The sequence below is a fragment of the Lontra canadensis genome, unplaced genomic scaffold, assembly GCF_010015895.1.
Source record: "Lontra canadensis isolate GAN:19392208 unplaced genomic scaffold, GSC_riverotter_1.0 scaffold11, whole genome shotgun sequence".
In the NCBI taxonomy this organism is placed as follows: Eukaryota; Metazoa; Chordata; class Mammalia; order Carnivora; family Mustelidae; genus Lontra; species Lontra canadensis.
Window position 1 is genome coordinate 4152366 of NW_022631005.1, and position 18234 is coordinate 4170599.

Genomic DNA, 18234 nt, shown 5'->3' on the forward strand with positions numbered 1-18234 from the left:
TACAGAGTTAAGATAATGTAAAGATACAGAAATAAGACAGAGCATCAACAAGCCAAGAGTCTGGAACAGATTCTTTCCTCAATGCCTTTAGAAGGAATCAACCTTCCCAACACCCTGATCTTAGACTTTTACCCTTTAGAACCATGGGGAAATAAGTTTCTGTTGTTTAAGCCACCCAGGTTGTGGTACTTGGTTACAGCAGACTTAGTAACTAATACCACCCTTTTTCTACCGCTTTTAGGCATCACTATTTCTCATCTTTCCTTCAGAGACAAATTCTCAATGAGTTGCCCATACTCTGTGTCTCCCTCACTACACTTCACTGTCATTCCAAAATCACTCCAGTGTGCTTTACTCCATGTTCAAGGGTCACCAAGTGGCCTCAATCTTATACATTATAATGGACATGTTAAGTTGTCCTTTTATTTGATCTTTCAGCAGCATTCTACAAGGATCCCAATTCCATCCTGAAATGCTTCCCCTGGCTTCCATGACACAGAACTCTTCACACTTTTCTCCTCCATCTCTGGCCAATCCTTCCCTTCTTTTCAGAAGTATGCTCCTCTATCTTGTCATCAAATGCTGGAGTTTCTCAAAGCTCAGTCAGAAAGCCCTCTTTTCACAAACTCTTAGGACTTTCCTTGATCAACTCTCACCCACATCAATGCTTTTAATTGCCATTCATACACGACAAACAACTAAGTCACCAGCCCAGACCTCTATGGGGCTACCCTTCCATATTTTCTCTTAGTGTCTCAAAGTCACCTCAAATTCAACAAGTCTAAGCAACATCAAAAGAATGAAACTAGACCATTTTCTTATACCATACACAAAAATAAATTCAAAATGGATGAAAAACCTTAATGTGACACAGGAAACCATCAAAATCCTAGAGAACACAGGCAGAAACCTCTTTGACCTTGGACATAGAAATTTCTTACCAGACTTATCACCACAGGCAAGGCATACAAAAGCAAAAATGAACTACTGGGACTTCATCAAGATAAAAGGCTTCTATAGCAAAGGAAACAACAAATCTAAAAGGTGGTCTACAGAATGGGAGAAGATATTCACAAATGACATATCTGATAAAGTGTTAGTATCCAAAATTTACAAAGAACTTAGCAAACTCAACACCCAAAGAACAAATAATCCAATCAAGAAATGGGCAGAAGACATGAATAGACACTTTTCCAAAAAAGGTAATAGACACATGAAAAGACGCTCGACACCACTCATCATCAGGGAAATACAAAACAAAACCATGATGAGATACAATCTCACACCCCTTAGAAATACAAAACAAAACCATGATGAGATACCATCTCACACCCCTTATATTAATTATAACCACCCCTTAGGATGGTTATAATTAATATAAGAAATAACAGGTGTTGGCAACGATGCAGAGAAAGGGGAACCCTCTTGCACTGTTGGTGGGAATGAAAACTGGTACAGCCACTCTGAAGAACAGTATGGAGGTTCCTCAAAAAGTTAAAAATAGAACTACCCTATGAGCAAGCAACTGCCCTACTAGGTATTTACCCAAAGGATACAGTGATCTGAAGGGGTACACACACACCAATGTTTATAGAAGCATTATCAACAATAGCCAACTATGAAGAGAGCCCAAATGTCCATCCACAGATGAATAGATAAAGAAGATATCGTATAGGGGTGTCTGGGTGGCTCAGTTCAATTAAGTGTCTGTCTTTGTCTCAGGTCATGATCCCAGGGTCCTCAGCAGGGAATCTGCTTCTTCCTCTCCCTCCAGCCTTCCCCTGCCCCCATCCCCCTGCTGCTCATGCTCCCACATGCTCTCTCTCTCTCTGCTCTCTCTTAAATAAATAAAATCTTAAAAAAAAAAGATGTGGTATATATATATATATATATTATGTATATATATACATTATATATACATAATATATATATATGGAGTATTATTCAGTCATCAAAAAGAATGAAATCTTGCCATTTGCAACAACATGGATGGAACTAGAGTGTATTGTGCTAAGTGAAAGAAGTCAGAGAAAGACAAATACTCATATATGGAATTTAAGAAACAAAACAGATGAACATATTGGAAGGCAGAGGGGAAAGGAGAGAAGGATACAAGCCATAAGAGACTCTTAACCATAGAGAACAAACTAAGGGTTGATGAAGGGAAGTAGGGTATGGGATGGACTAGACGGGTAATGGTTATTAAGGCAGGCACTCATTATAATGAGCAATGGGTGTTGTATGTAAGAGATGAATCACTGAATTCTACTCCAGAAACCAAAATGGCACTGTATGTTCATTACTTAAAATTAAAAAAAATAAAAAAATAAAAAACCAACATGTCTAAAACCAAACTTATGATTCTCTATACCCTTTTTCACCCACACCTAAACCCAAATCCTGTCCAGTGTTTTCTAACTGAACAACAAGACCACCCATCAAGTCTTACAAATCAGAAAAATGATTCATCTCTGATATTTTCTTCTTACCATTACTCCCACCACTTTCCTTATTGGGACTTGGCACAATTACAATTTTACAACTATTTGTGTAATTATGTAATCATGCACCATAAAAGTGGGAATGCAGTCTATTCTTACTCACCATTATATTCTACCTAGCATGAAGTCACACTATTGTAGACATTCATTTTTTGAATGAGTGAGCAAATATCAGGTATTATTTATAGAAAATTCATTATATGATAAGTACTAAATATTTTATAAATATTATTTTCTTTAATCTTTGTAGCAGTCCTATTAAGTTGGTATCATTACTGTTGTTGTCGCTGTCATCCTCAGTTTACTGAGGAGGAAGCTAGGGCACTGAGAAGTTACATTTCTTTCCTGAGAAAGTAAATAACTTGGAAGTAGTAGAAAAAGGTGGACCCAGATCATGTGAGAGATTTGTACACCATTACATTATTCTGTATTTATGGTTTTCAAAGATACTCTCAAGCTACTTGGCTGAAGTTTATCTACCTATACTATCTATACTATCTGTAAGCTATAAATCCTATCTATAAGTTATAAATATATTACAAAGAAAAAGCTATCTACAATTAATGTATGCTTGGAAATCTTCAGTGTATACATGGCTATCACAAGAAAGATTAAATCTCTTTGCCTGGAATTCAAGATCTTCCATGATCATCTTCTTCCTTTCAAGCCTTTTCTACTCTAACACCCTGATGTTCTAGTCAGGGGTCAGCAAACTACTGCCTGCAGGCCAATTCTGACTACCCATTATGTTTGTAAATAAAATGTTATTTTAGCACAGACAACACATTTGTTTATATGATGTCTACACACTACAACAGCAGGGCTTCACAGCCATAGCTCTAAGAACTGTACAGTCCACACAGCATAAACATTTACTATTTGGCCCTATTTTATAGGAAAAGTTTGCCAACAATGGGACCAGACTTACAGACTAGAGCCTCGTACGATGGAAATAAATGTAATAGATACCATTAATCCAGCACTGGATTCTTTCAACAAACCTTTCAAAAGAGGTCTTGTTACCCTTGTTTCAGTTAATGAAAGAAGGAAGGAAGGGAAAGAAGAGAGGGATGTTAAAAAAGAAGGAAGTCTGAGTTTGAGGCACAAGTTGGTGAATAATGTGACCATGATCACATTAAGTACATGGAGGAACTGGGATTTAAATCATACTTGCTGACCATGCTTTATGATTCAAAGGCCAAAAACTTCCCACGGTGCCTGACTGCTTGCTTTTTCCTCCACAGAACTTGGGATTTCATGCACTGGTGTTTATTTATGCTATGCTTTCTCTTGCATATAATGCCAATTCTTCTTTAAAACTTAAAGGAGATGCCTAGCGAAATCTTTACACATTCTTGGAGAAAAAGCTCAACTACTACCTCCTCTGCTAAATCTTCCCAGATCCCCTGCAGTCAGGGGAATAGTCCCTCTTATAGATGCCCACAACACTTCTGTCTTCAGCTTTAACACTTAAGATTTTATCCCTTTAGCTTAATTTTAGCAAAAACCAAAACTATCTCTATATTCTATAGAAAACCCAGCACAATGTCTTCTACATTTCATTGCTGGATTTTTCAGGTAAAACATTTAACATTTATTTCTTAATTCAACAGAGGAAAATCAGAATGTGGTCTAAGTAACAGAAATGTCTTAGTATTGAGTTTCAGTATTTTTAACCTACTGTTTTTATAAAAATCAACTCTCAAAGAAACTAATAAAAATTCCTAAGTATTAAATACATTAAAGGTTTCTAGCAGCATCAAAAAATAATGAAATCTATTATTAAAATTCCTTACATTTTATGTCATCATTTTGCTAGGAAAGAAAACCTCTTCATAATGCCTAAATTAAAAAAATAACACTAACAAGTCATTAGAAATTAAGGATAACTTGATCATCATTAATAAAGTGTTACTTATTGCAAGAATGTAGAGATCATAGGTGATATTTTCCAACAACCAGTTACTTTTAAAGTTTATAATGATAGAGTAAAATGAATATTCAATGTCATCACTGTAGAAATAATATAGTTTTAATGCAAATATTATTTGTAAAAATGTACACAAAATAGTTTTAGTCTGTTTGATAGGATTCAGGTTCTCTACACAGTATAATAAGACCTAATATAAAATCAGTCACACAGTAGAAATTGTTTTTTAAAAACCTTAACATTTAGATTTTTAAAAATTAAATATATTCACAAATCAGACACTTACCTGCATCACCTTCTGCTGAATCTCCTCTAACTGTGTACGCTTACTACGTTGTCTACAAACTTCCTGGTATCGAGTATATTGTTCTCTCAGAGAATCTAATAATTTCATAACCTGTGGCTGGGCCAGCAGTTCATCATCCATCGGAGACCATGAGACCCCTCCATCTGAGCCATTAAATCGACGCTGCTGTAATTCGGACAACAATTCATGCCCTTTACAAATGAAAGATACTTATAATTAATATCCTAAAGAAATACAATTCTTACTTCTCAATCTCCTCAATTTTAGGCCCTTATTTTTAGAATCTATCTGCCTATATGTCTGCCTAACTAATAGGTCATAATTACTGAAATGCAATTTTTAAATTTATATAGAAATGGGAAATAGCATATTTTAGTATATAACTACATAGTATATTTATGTGCTATATATCATATATATCATGAAGTATACACTATATATGCTACACTATTTAGTAAATATATGGCTTTTTTTTTTTCTATATCTATCTGTCATCACATTCTTGTTATTGGTGGACTCATTATTCAGGAAACTGTGCCAACCAATCCTCTTCCTCTGTAGAGCACAATTACATTCTGGGATTTCTGTCTAGTATGGTACTAACTAGTATGTTCTATTTGATAGTACTAATCAATACTAAGCAATATGTTGTAGGATTTCAGTATCAATCCATACCTTTAATCCTACTATCTAAAATAAAAGTTGACAGGGTAACAAATAAATATATGATTAAAGGGAGAAAGATTTATTACTGGTACAAAATAAAATTTAAATAGTTTCTATTTAAGGAATCTCTACAACATATTAACTGTGAATCATGAGGGACTATACTAGTATAAGAAATTCATTCAATGTTATCCAATTATATCAATTTCATGTAAAAATCCATTCATGCATGAGAAATTAAAATTGCAGAATATCCAACATCAAAATTAGAATTTTAAAAGTGAATAAATCGCAAACTGTTTTTCCAGGTTAACACTATTCCAATTATTACTTAAGGACCAAAAATAAATGCAAATACTTAAATTCTCTTCATCTTTATTCAGAAAAATGTCCTATATTTAAATGGCTTTCAATACTTAGAAAAAGAATTTTTATCATGATTTGAAGGTATTACCAATTTCTAAAAAATACCCCAAATTGTTCTAAACCTCTCCATTTGTATATTCTCTTTTTATCCCTACTCTAAGAGTCAAAAGCATCTAAAAAAAGATCTTAGTGGCATATAAAGCTAATTTCAAAACACAAATTTGAAAAGCTTCTTAATTCAAGGGCTTCAGTAGCTTTCAAAACATTAAATATAACAGTGGAATTAAAATTTAAACCTAAAGCAAGCCATATTTTTATTAACAGTCTACTGTACCTGCTCAACATGTAGGAATTCATAGATTACAATTATTTCCTTATTCTCTAAGGAAGATCAGTATCATACTGAAAACACTTGCCTCAATGGTATCAATACAATGAAGATACTCAATTTACTTTCTTTACTCTTCATTACAGGTTATAATTAGAAAAACAACTGTTTTAAAGACTTTTAAACAAAGTCTCTATATATATTCACATACATTTTTATATACATATACACACACACATATAAAGCCATTAAGATCAGAAGCCATTTATTTTTTTCTTTTACAATTGTTATTACTCTTAATGTTTTCCATATAGAAACATTTCCATCAGAGAAGCAGCACCGTATAATGATTTCAAAGACCATACTTTGAAACCAAACTGCCTTCGTTCAAGTCCCAACTCTAGCATTACTAGTTGTGTAACTTGCATAAGTTACTGAGCTTTTTTTGGCCTCAGTTTCCCCATCTTAAACTTGGGATGATAATAGTACCTGTTTTTAGTAGTATGGTGACAGAGTTTAATAATTACTCCATCATGAGCAAGTTTTTTCATTATCTCTAAGCTTGAGCTTCCTCAAGTACAAAATAGGGAAAGTGATACTATGTCAAGAGGTCATTAAGGAGGTACCTGGGTGGCTCAGTGGGTTAAAGCCTCTGCCTTTGGCTCAGGTTATGATCCCAGGGAGCCTGCTTCCCCCTCTCTCTCTCTCTGCCTGCCTCTCTGCCTACTTGTGATGTCTCTCTCTCTGTCAAATAAATAAATAAAATCTTAAAAAAAAAAAGAGGTCATTAAGGAGAATGGAATATAAAAACACAATCTTAGAACCCAAGGAGTATTCAATAATCCTCATAGCGATCCAATGAAATTGAAACTTATCTCCATTTCATAGACAAGGAAACAAATACAAATATTTCAAGGGAGAAATAATTTAACAATTTGTCATTATTAATACTTTCTAAAAATATTGTAAGGTATATTAACACACTGTTAGGTTAAACCAAAGGCCAGTTTTTAAATTCCCCTTGAGTTTTTGTCACATAATATATGCTTAATCAATGTTTATTTCATGAACCAATCAATATATGATTGGTTTATTGGATTTGACTATCACCAATAAACACATTTTTTATCTTACCTGTCTGAAGAACTGTTTCAGGATCAACTGATGGAAGAAAGTTTAAATCCACAGACCTGGCAAACACCATAAGAATAACTTTTAAAAACTTTATTTTTATCTATACGACCAAAGAAAATCCTTTATGTATGCATATCAAACAGAAGTATATGGTGTTGAAATCTGAAGTATACTATTCTTCCAGGCTAATGCTCTTAAGCATTAAGAAACCAATTAGAGATAATTAAATACTAGTAGCAAAAAAAACCAAAAACAAAAACAAAAAACTGTGTGATAAATCATAGAATATACTACTTGAAAAAAAGTTTATTATCATTATAGTATTATTTCAAATACATCGAAGGAATGCATTTTAGTATTTTCCCAATGCATATTTATTCCAAAATGAAATGTGTAACTATATAACAACCCAGAAATGTGAACATTAAAAATGCATGAAGCCATCTTCCAATTGAGCATTTACTTATCTACAGCAACCTTTGAGAGCTACAAAGAGTCTCTGATATTCATGTGCATGTGCATCCCCCAAGCGGTTGAACTCTCTTCCCTGTACTAATAGTGCTTAATTTGCAATTGGACCATGCTCTGTATTTTCTTAAACACATATAGGAAGTAGAAGTTGAAGGAAATATAGGATACACAGAAAATCAAAGCCTAGGACCTTGCTGCTGTAAATGACAGGTCCTACTTTAAATCTTCCACTTTTGTCAATTAATCTGGGCCCTTGCCTCTTGTGTAGCCTGGACGTTTCTGGAGTAATAACATTAAAAAGGTGATGAAAATTTCAAGTGGAGGGACTATATTATCTGGGATTTAGTGGAGGTACTTTATTATCGAGATTTAAAAAAGACTATGTAGCAACACTTGAGTTCCTTGGGGAGGAAATGGAAATACAAGATTTTATTTGATACTTCATGTAGTCACGCAAACTAGCACTTCCCAAAGTGTTTCCCAAAACACTGAACAAGATATTATTAGATGGAGAAAAGGGGGTCCCACTGGCATGTAAGTACAGGAAACAGGTTTCTTTACTGCAATGCTTTCTCAGGACCTGTAATCTATAAATGTTCACAGTCATTCTCAGAGAGGGAATACGGTAAACAGCATTAAGTTGTGACCATGAACTTGTTTTCTACAGGGACCCTCTTAGGACATCTTTCCTGAGGAAAATGACTTTAAGAAGCATCAAACTTACTCTGCTGGGCTACTCAGAAAGCAAAAAGTTTGGCTAATTTTTGTCAACCAACTTATGCGATGTTTTCAATTCCTAAGCCATAGCATGGAGTGTATGTGTTATCTATATACACACATTTATGTGTATGTCAAAATTTTACATTTTATACTTTTATATGATATCTACAGGACAATAATGTTCCTAAATGCTTCCTGTGACTTTAACTACATTTCCATTCAAACCATTTGTTTTCACATTTTCACTTTGTTTTAATCAAGAATGGGTGTTAAACTCTGACCTTCTCACATCCCACCTCCCTTATTATCTCAGTTAACTGGTATGTTGACTATATTTGTAGTCAAGGAATAATAAGATTCATATTATCAAGGTTTCATTACATTTTTAAGATCAGATTCAAAAGACATAGACAAGGATGAATGTTGATCCTTTCCAATTTCCTAATGAAAAATTATTGTTCTAGTAACCACTTTGTTGAGAGACCAGAAAGAATTAATTTGCTTCCTAAAAAGCTTTTAAGCTGGGGAGAGGAATTTGGCTTATCAACAAAAAAATGAAAATTGTTAAGCCTATAAAATTCAATGGAAATCTGTTAAAATGATAAATCTAGATAGTTATATTTAGATAATACAGCTGAACAATTACTTCATCCAGAGTCAAAAACACTAAATTCTTCAAACTGAACTTATAAATACCACATATTTTATAAGGACCTAGGAGTTCTAGAAGGTAGGCATTTAAGAGGTATTTAAATAAGGTTATAATAAATTTACTTCAAGCCACAACCTTTTCCTTTATAAGCAAAGTAGAACTCAGAAAATGGTTTCATTTTGAGAACATGTTCTTGCAGATGAATTTTTAAGGTAAATACATTTTATTCATCAAAAAGCCTTTAGAGAGAAACTCTGATTCAAATCAAGAAATTTTACATATAAAGCAAATTCTCATGAATAAATAAATTTAATACAACTTTTGTATGTCAATTTTGACTGGAGAATTGCTACACCTTACCTCTTTTAGCTTGCATTAATAGAGATATTCTTCTTCAGGTTAATCACAGCTTTGCAAAGGTATAATTGCAAGACACCAGCCACCTACCTTTCTTTCTCTTGCTGATTTCCTTTATCACTTCCATTGTTAATCAAAGCAAGTTCATCTAGTAATGATGTAGATTCCTTTGTAAACTTCTCAAAAACCTACAATAAGATTTTGTTAACATATTAAGAATAATCTTGAAAGTTAATTTACATAAGGATTTTCAGTTAAGATGAATAGAATTAGCCAGGCAGAATTCCCTTTTCCTCTGTTGACGTCACTTAGTACAATTCAAGGACCACTGCACAACAACTTAAAAAAGAGAAAACAAAATCCCCCTTCCAGAGGTGCCTGGGTGGCTCAGTGGATTAAAGCCTCTGCCTTAGGCTCAGGTCATGATCCCAGGGTCCTGGGATGAAGCCCCGCATGGGGCTTTCTGCTTAGCGGGGAGCCTGCTTCCCCCCTCTCTCTCTACCTGCCTCTCTGCCTGCTTGTGATCTCTGTCTGTCAAATAAATAAAATCTTAAAAAAAAAAAAAAAAAAAAAAAAAAAACCCTTCCAGAACAATGAATAGTTTCAATGTAAGAAATTTTTAAAATTAAAAAAAGAAATATTTATAAAGATTTTATTTACTTATTTGACAGAGATCACAAGTAGGCAGAGAGACAGGCAGAAGGGGGTGGGGGAGGAAGCAGGCTCCCTGCTGAGCAGAGAGTTGATGTGGGGCTCCATCCCAGAACCCTGGATCATGACCTGAGCGGAAAGCAGAGGCTTTAACCCACTGAGCTGCCCAGGCACCCCTAAAGAAATTATTTTTATTCCTCAGACAAGTTTATTTTTATTCCTTTGTTTTGTGAAGAAACATCTACACTAGTAACAGTTTTAACTACATGAACATGTTTTGGGCCACTATTAATCTTCTAATACCAGATACAGAACTTTTCTTTATGTTTTCCTATCACCAATCCATACTGGTTGCATATACTGAAGACTTTTACATATAAGCAAGCATGTAGCATAAAAATAAATTAGTTATAACTTTAACATGGTTTCTTAAAATATTTCTAAAAACGGATTTGGGCAAGTCTGTTTATAATAAAGGGGACACTCATTTGTCTGATATAACTGTCCAAATATGATCGAAATCAAGTTATCCATTCTGAAATATCCCAGTTTATTATTCTCCAACAAAATTAAGCTTATACAGTTGACCCTTGACCATGTTTTTGGGAAGTCAAAACTTATACACAAATTTTCAACTCTGGAGAGGGTTAGGGTCCCCAATTCCCATGTCATTCAAAGAATAACTGTAATCTAAACTGAGTTGGTTAAAAGTTGTTCTTTTAGTCCCCAGTAGTTTGTTAAACAATGCCATAGCAAGCAAAGGAGTTGACTTCAGTATGGCCAAAGATACATTTTCAGAAATGAAAACCTTAACCTGTCAAACTGCTTTTCCAGTCAAACTGATGTTTAAATATCCTCTCTGAAAATGGTACACCAATTAGATTACCTCTCAAAGAAATTATGCTACTGTCATTCAACTAAAATATTCAAAATTTTGATAGTAATACTGCTACAAATGACAACAAAAGCAAGCACTTACAAGACTGACTGTAGACTATTTGCCTTCAAGCATTATGCTATCAAGTGGTATGCACTATATTTTATTTTTATAACAAAGAACAATCTACATGCTAGTTAATTAAAATGATAAAGTCACCAAAATATGCCTATTTGTATGTAATAACAATCTCACTATAATATACCAACCAGTCTCTTATTTAACCAGTCCATGTGATCATAGGTGAGACTCCCGCCAAAATCTTCTGTTAACTGGCATGGTTCTATGTAACGAGTCAATTTATTGGCAGACACTAAAATAACCTATAGAAGTAAAAAGAAAAGAACCATTTAGCAAGCCAGTGTTAATGGCAATGAAAGCAATAAGGAGGTAAAATCAGGTTAAAATATACAATACTGTTTCCAAAATGATGATATTATCATGTATTTGATCAATACAATATTTAATACATTAGTAGAAGCATTTAAAATCAATTCAAAAATTGTGGATATCTGCTAAGAATAAGTTATTATAAACCATATATAATACCACATTTTAAAAAATGAGATGCAGCTGAGATGAAATATTTTCAAAATTTTATCAATATTAATAACTTCTTGGTAATAAAAATCAGTTCCTTTGATATAATGTATTCAACAAAAAAGTTTGCATATGGCCTTAAAATTAGCTAATTACAATAAGATGATAAACACAAATAATGATAAATCTGGCAATCAAAAAATTATATACATTAAAGTTTCTATAACATTTTTTGATTATGTATTAACAAAACATGTCCTGTTATAGTAAAGTAAAACTCAGGATAATATATATTAATATTTAATTTGAAAATCAGAACTAAAAAGCAAGGAGAAGTTCAGAGAATTCATAAACTTGAAATTTACATATTAACTTCGTAATCTTTTAATGCTGAACTTTAAAATGTTAAAATATTTTAAGTACAAATTATAGAATGACCTAAGAGATCATTGTGTGCTAAATAAAATTTCAATGAGGATATACAGGAATACAAAAGAAAATGTGTGAGAGAAAGAAATTCAAATGGTAGTGTCAATGCAAAATGATACATGGACATTTTAATACCCACCCCCAAAATGTGCAAGTGAAACAACGTGTTTAATGTGCTCAGCTGGAAAAAGTACCATTTACACCTTAACAATAACAAAAGCCAGATAATCAATAAAATTATAACTTCTGTGGTACTTTCTCAGAGAGCCATGATCACAGAAAAACCACCTATTCTGAAAACAAAGACAAGACAGCACCATAGAGAGAATGGTGGAAGGGGAGCCCTACAAAGTGGCATGAGCAAAGTTTTGGAGGATGTTGGAATTCTTCGGTATCTTGACTGTGGTGAAGGATTTATAACTATATGTATTGGTCAAATCTCATAACTACATGAACATTACTGCTCAGTAAAGCTCATTTTTAAAAAAAATTTTTTAAAAGACAACAACAAAAACACCATAAGAAGGACTTATGGGCAAACTACTAGAGAAAGAAAGAAGGAAAAGAAAAATTTAGAAATATATGCAATATGCAAAACTGGGTACATCTGTAATATATCTATATATGAAATTATAATATAAACACTAAATGAAGAGAAATTACCAAAACTGTAAACTGCTTTGGCTAAAGGGGGGAGAGATAAATCATCTTAGTAAGATACCAACAACATGGTATTAAAAGTTCAAAAAAATATCAAGGAAAAATGGATCCTATCATAATAATTAAACTTTGTAACAAACTGCTAGTGATAATAATATATTAAGTATAAACCAAAAGTCTTAAATGTTTATATGAGAAAAGAAGGGATAATGAATAATGAATTAAGTGACCTACTTATGAAGTTGGGATCAGAAAGTAGTGCAAGAACAGAATAATTCCAAACAAAATAGAAGGAAGAAGGTAAAAAAAAAATTAATAAAGCCAAAGTTGTTCCTCAAAAAAACTAAAATAAAATTGACAAATTTCTGAGACAATAAAGAAGGAAAGCATAAATAAATAAATAATAGTAAGAAAGAAAAGAACACAGCTACATTGACAGCTGTGGTTTAAAAGATAATACAGACACAGAACAATCTTGTATAAATAATTATGTAAATTTAGAAGAAATGGACAAATTCCTATAAAAAATCATTTAACAAAACTGACGTAAGAAAAAACAAAACACTTACACCAATGAAGTAAAGTGAATCACTAGACTCTTTACATTTTCAGTAATCATACTATTATTGATAATTTTAGTATTGCTATTCTGAGATCATTTGATGAGGAAGAAAGCAAATGACTAATATAAGACATTTTAACTCTGCCATTCCTGAGGGCATTAAGAAAATGGAATTATTGAGAAGGAAGATGTAACAGGGAAAAAGTTACCCTTATGCTCTTCAATTTGAGTTGGAAGTATCAATTTAAACTCATGATGTATTTCATTTTGAATAAAAACATACACACTATTCTCACACACAAATCTAGTTCTGACCATTGAGAAGTTTAGAAAGGATGACAAGTTCTGTAGAAATGCACACCTCTAGTACCCAGACTGTTACCTCCAAATACCATTTCCCTCTAAAGGCAATCAGGGCTCCTTAGAGAAATGTCCAATTTCAGGTCTTGGGACTAGAAACGTTCATGATGAGCTTAAATCATCTTCTTATCCAGATATCAACAGAGGTATAAAGCCTACTTGGGTTGTGCCAAAAGGCTGGAAAAGTCTTCCAATGGCCGAAGATGGAACAATTTGCATACCAATAAAAATAATAAATGCCATATTTTGAAACATTAAGTATGGTTAATTCAATGAGCTCATACTGATACAAAAGAAATTATTATTGGACTATACTGGGGAAAATTTTAATTTATTGAAAGCTAGCAAATATAGGGAAACAGGCATTTATTTCACCTTTCATATACAAACTGTACCACTGGGTAAACAATCAGTGAAGGTAAGTTTCTCATTACTGATGTGTTCCAGCTAGTGAATGAAAAAAGAATAGAACTCGAATATTATCATTTTAAATCTTTACTAAATCAAGGCACTAAACATAAAGGGACATTGGCATCACAAAAAAGATAACCATTGTGAGTTTCATGATCAAGGAACACATTAGCACTAATGGATGACCTTGAAAAAGAAAAAAAATCAAACATGAATCTAATCAACTGTCTAAATCCAATTATCAATTTATAGAAATAAAGAGATTCAAAAAGGCAGAAGAATATATTAAACTACACCACAGAGATGCTTGCTGCAATGAAAAACTGTAAGGCAACAATGTGGTCTTGTCAAGAAAAAAAAATACGTAAGAAAGGAGAAAGAAAAATTAACATTAAAAAGCTTTATTTAATGAATTAATACAGAATCCCACAACCAATAATAAGAGAATTATGTATCCTTTTCAAGCAGGCATTAAATATTTAAAAACTTGACTATGTATCAGACCATAAAGAAAGCCGTGGTATATTTCAAAGGAAATAAGTGATAATATTCTATCACCACAATGAAATTAATTAGAAATCAATAATTATTCAAATCAGAAATCATTAATAAGATTTTAAGATCATATCTACTTGGAAAGGGATCTCAACCAATTACAATACGTCAACACTATTTGGATGCTGATTCAAATCAATCAATCAATCTGTGTATATGCATAATTTATACATAAACTTAAAAATGCGTTTTAAAATATATTATTTATATATTTATATATAGCTCAACCCTTTTATTATATTAGATAATTATAAAATTGAAACCAACTAACTCTTTAATACTAAGGAATTGTTTCTTTTAAGGTATAATAACAGTATTGGGTTTTTTTTTTTTTTAAGAATCTTTATGTTTTAGAGACACATAGTAAAATATTTACAAATAAATTCAAATGCCTTCAATTTCATTCACTGTAATATCCCCAGTCTTCTTTGAGGGAAGTGGATAAGGGTAAGGATGGAGCAGGATGGATCATGATTTTACAGATGCTGGAACTGGGTTTAGGAATGCCTGGAGTTAAATGTAATATCTTGTTTACTTTTTTATGTGTTCATAATTCTTTATAATAAAAATACTAAAAACCTAAAATACATATATATAGACTCTCTTTTAGAAGAGTCTTTTCAGAAAGAATATGCCCAGCCAGTTTATAAGTTTTAAAAATCAAAGAACAAATCATTTCAATCTTTTTTCTTTAGAGGTTTTTTTTTTTTTTAAGATTTTATTTATTTATCTGACAGAGAGAGAGAGCACACGAGCACAAGCAGGATCAGCAGCAGAGGGAGAGAGAGAAGCAGACTCCCCGCTGAGGAGGGAGCCCAATGTGGGGTTTGATCCCAGGACCCTGGAATCATGACCTGAGCCGAAGATAGATCCTTAACTGACTGAGCCACTCCGGTACCCCCAGATCATTTCAACCTTAAATAAATGTTTCCAGAGAACAGAAATGTAGGGAACACTCCCAACTTATTTTATGAGACGAACATTGATACCAAAGGACAATGTGAAGAAAGAAAAGACCGTATGACTTGCAAATATCAAGTATTAGCCAATATCAAGCTAGGGTGTGAAGCAGTGAAAATTTTATATACTACAAGTGGATAGATATATTAGAATGCTTTTTTGGAAAGCAGTTGGGCATTATCTTAAAAATCTGAACACTTGTATAACCTGGGCCTAGATAATCAGCAAACAGAGAAAACCTCATACATTTTTTATCTGGAGACATGTACAAGAATGTTTGTAGCATATCTTCATAATGGCAAAAAATTGGAAACAACCCAAATGTCCATGAACAGGAGAATAAGTGCATTATTTTTATTCACACAGCAGACTAACACTCAGCAATGAGAATGAATCAACTACATCTACTGCAAGAATATGCATGAACCTCAAACATACAATGAGTGAGAAAAAGCAGGTCAGTGAACACTAAAGTCATACCATTTTTAAAAAGCTCAAAAACAAGTAAAACTAAAATAATACTTAATAATAAATAGTATCTTTAAATGGCAATTCTACAGATATAAATGTAAAATAATAAAAGATAAACACTCCCTATTTTCTTCTGAAGATTTTGTCCTTCACATTTAAGTTTTTAATATGTACATACATGTATACACACAAACACACACACAGAATGAGAAAATGAACAAAAGATGGATAAATACAAATAAATATCTTTATTTCAAGACACTGATAGCTAGGTCTTAGGCTGGATCGTGGGTATCCAAGTGTTTTAATTTTGTTTTTTATATACATACATTTTTAAAGAATATATACCAAGGGACGCCTGGATGGCTCAGTGGGTTAAGCCGCTGCCTTTGGCTCAGGTCATGATCCCAGGGTCCTGGGATCCAGTCCTGCATCAGGCTCCTTGCTCAGCAGGGAGCCTGCCTCTCTCTCTGCCTCTGCCTGCCTCTCTGCCTGCTTGTGCGCTTTCTCTCTCTTTCTGACAAATAAATAAATAAATAAAATTAAAAAAAAAAAAAGAATATATACCAAATACGGTGTTAAAAAACTGAAACAGGGCGGCTGGGTGGCTCAGTTGGTTAAGCCAATGCCTTCAGCCCAGGTCATGATCCCAGAGCCCTGGGACTGAGTCCCATATCCGGCTTCCCCTGCTCTGCAAGGAACCTGCTTCTCCCTCCCCTCTGCCTACCATCCCCACTTCTTGTGTGCGCTCTCTCTCTCTCTCTCTCTGTGTGTGTCAAATAAATAAATAAATGAAAACTTAAAAAAAAAAAAACAAAACAAAACCTGAAAACAGAAAGACTCAAGAAAGAATCAAGAGAAGGGACCGACTAACAGCAGGAGCACAATGAAATCTCATGCACCAACTGAAGAAAGTAAATTCTCGGAGCACCTGGGTGGCTCAGTTGGGGTGGCTCAGTCGTTAAGTATCTGCCTTTGGCTCAAGTCAAGATCCCAGGACCGTGGGGTCGAGCCCCACAATGGGCACTCTGTTCAGCGGGAAGCCTGCTTCTCCCTTTCCCACTCCCTTGCTTGTGTTTACTCTCTCGCTGTGTCCCTCTCTGTCAAATAAATAAATAAAATCTCTCTTTTTTTTTAAAGATTTTATTTATTTATTTGACAGACAGAGATCACAAGTAGGCAGAGAGGCAGGCAGAGAGAGAGGAGGAAGCAGGCTCCCCACTTAGCAGAGGGCCCAACGCGGGGGCAATACCAGGACCCTGGGATCATGACCTGAGCTGAAGGCAGAGGCTTTAACCCACTGAGCCACCCAGGCGCCCCAATAAATAAAATCTTAAAAAAAAAAAGTAACTTCTCTGAGGCAGCTTTCAGGGAGGTTACAGTGAGAACAAAGAAAAATCTAGAGATGGTGGTAAGAGAAAAGCTGAGGGAGTTTATATGCCTTTTTTCCCCATTTAAAAAGTAAAAGAAAGATAAAGAACTTCAAATTACATTTTTGACTAGTTTAGAAACAGCAAACTATATTATGTGTAAATGGCAATTAATGTAATCTCTCTTTTACGAGTTTAGCATATCTCAATTTCACTGTTTTCCTGTTTAGTTAACAATAAGAGCTAATTTAAAATAAATATCTTAACATTTTTTTAAATAAAATAAACATCTTAGAATAAAAAGAACACAGAAAAATATTACTCTTTTATTGAAAAACTTGTCACAGACAGCTTTATCCTTTTGTTCCAAAGAAGCTTATTTAGACTAGCTCTTAGAAACCGGCATGATGTTAAACTGTCACTAGAAGTGGAGTAAGACCACAGGAACAATCTCATCAGCCAGCAAGCCCTTCTGGGATCTAGGCAGATACTTCCACACAGTCACCTCCTACGAAGGGGGCTTTTCCTTTCTAGGAAGTGCCTAGTAATCAATTAACTAGATATACACCAACAATGAAACAGAAACATGTATTTATGAGGAAATAACTACTTTGCTAAATTGAGCACCAATTTGCATCTGAAAGATACCCCCACAATGCTCTCTCCTGGAAAGACCACTGAATAGAAAATGTAACAAATATAAAATATAATGAATGATCTCTCTGCTCTTCTACTGTGCCCTATTTGGCACAGTGGTCTATTCAAACACTGAAATAATATCTCTTGAAAAATCTATCATGTCCCTTATAATTGAACTTTTAGTGATGTGTCATTTGTTTGTTCAACATTTTTTACTTAATATGAGTTAAATTTATTTATTAGAAGTATTATTTAGT

General features: G+C 33.5%; 1 protein-coding gene across 2 annotated transcripts in view; it reads right to left on the reverse strand.

Annotated features, from left to right (window-relative positions):
* SESTD1 (SEC14 and spectrin domain containing 1) overlaps positions 1-18234 on the reverse strand; it is a 94345-nt gene that overhangs the window by 38764 nt on the left and 37347 nt on the right. For both annotated transcript variants that reach the window (XM_032856026.1, XM_032856025.1), the window contains 4 exons: positions 11230-11343; positions 9523-9620; positions 7233-7288; positions 4718-4929 (listed from right to left, as the gene is read on the reverse strand). In XM_032856026.1, coding sequence (XP_032711917.1) covers positions 4718-4929; positions 7233-7288; positions 9523-9620; positions 11230-11343 — 480 coding nt within the window. The remainder of the gene's footprint in view (positions 1-4717; positions 4930-7232; positions 7289-9522; positions 9621-11229; positions 11344-18234) is intronic.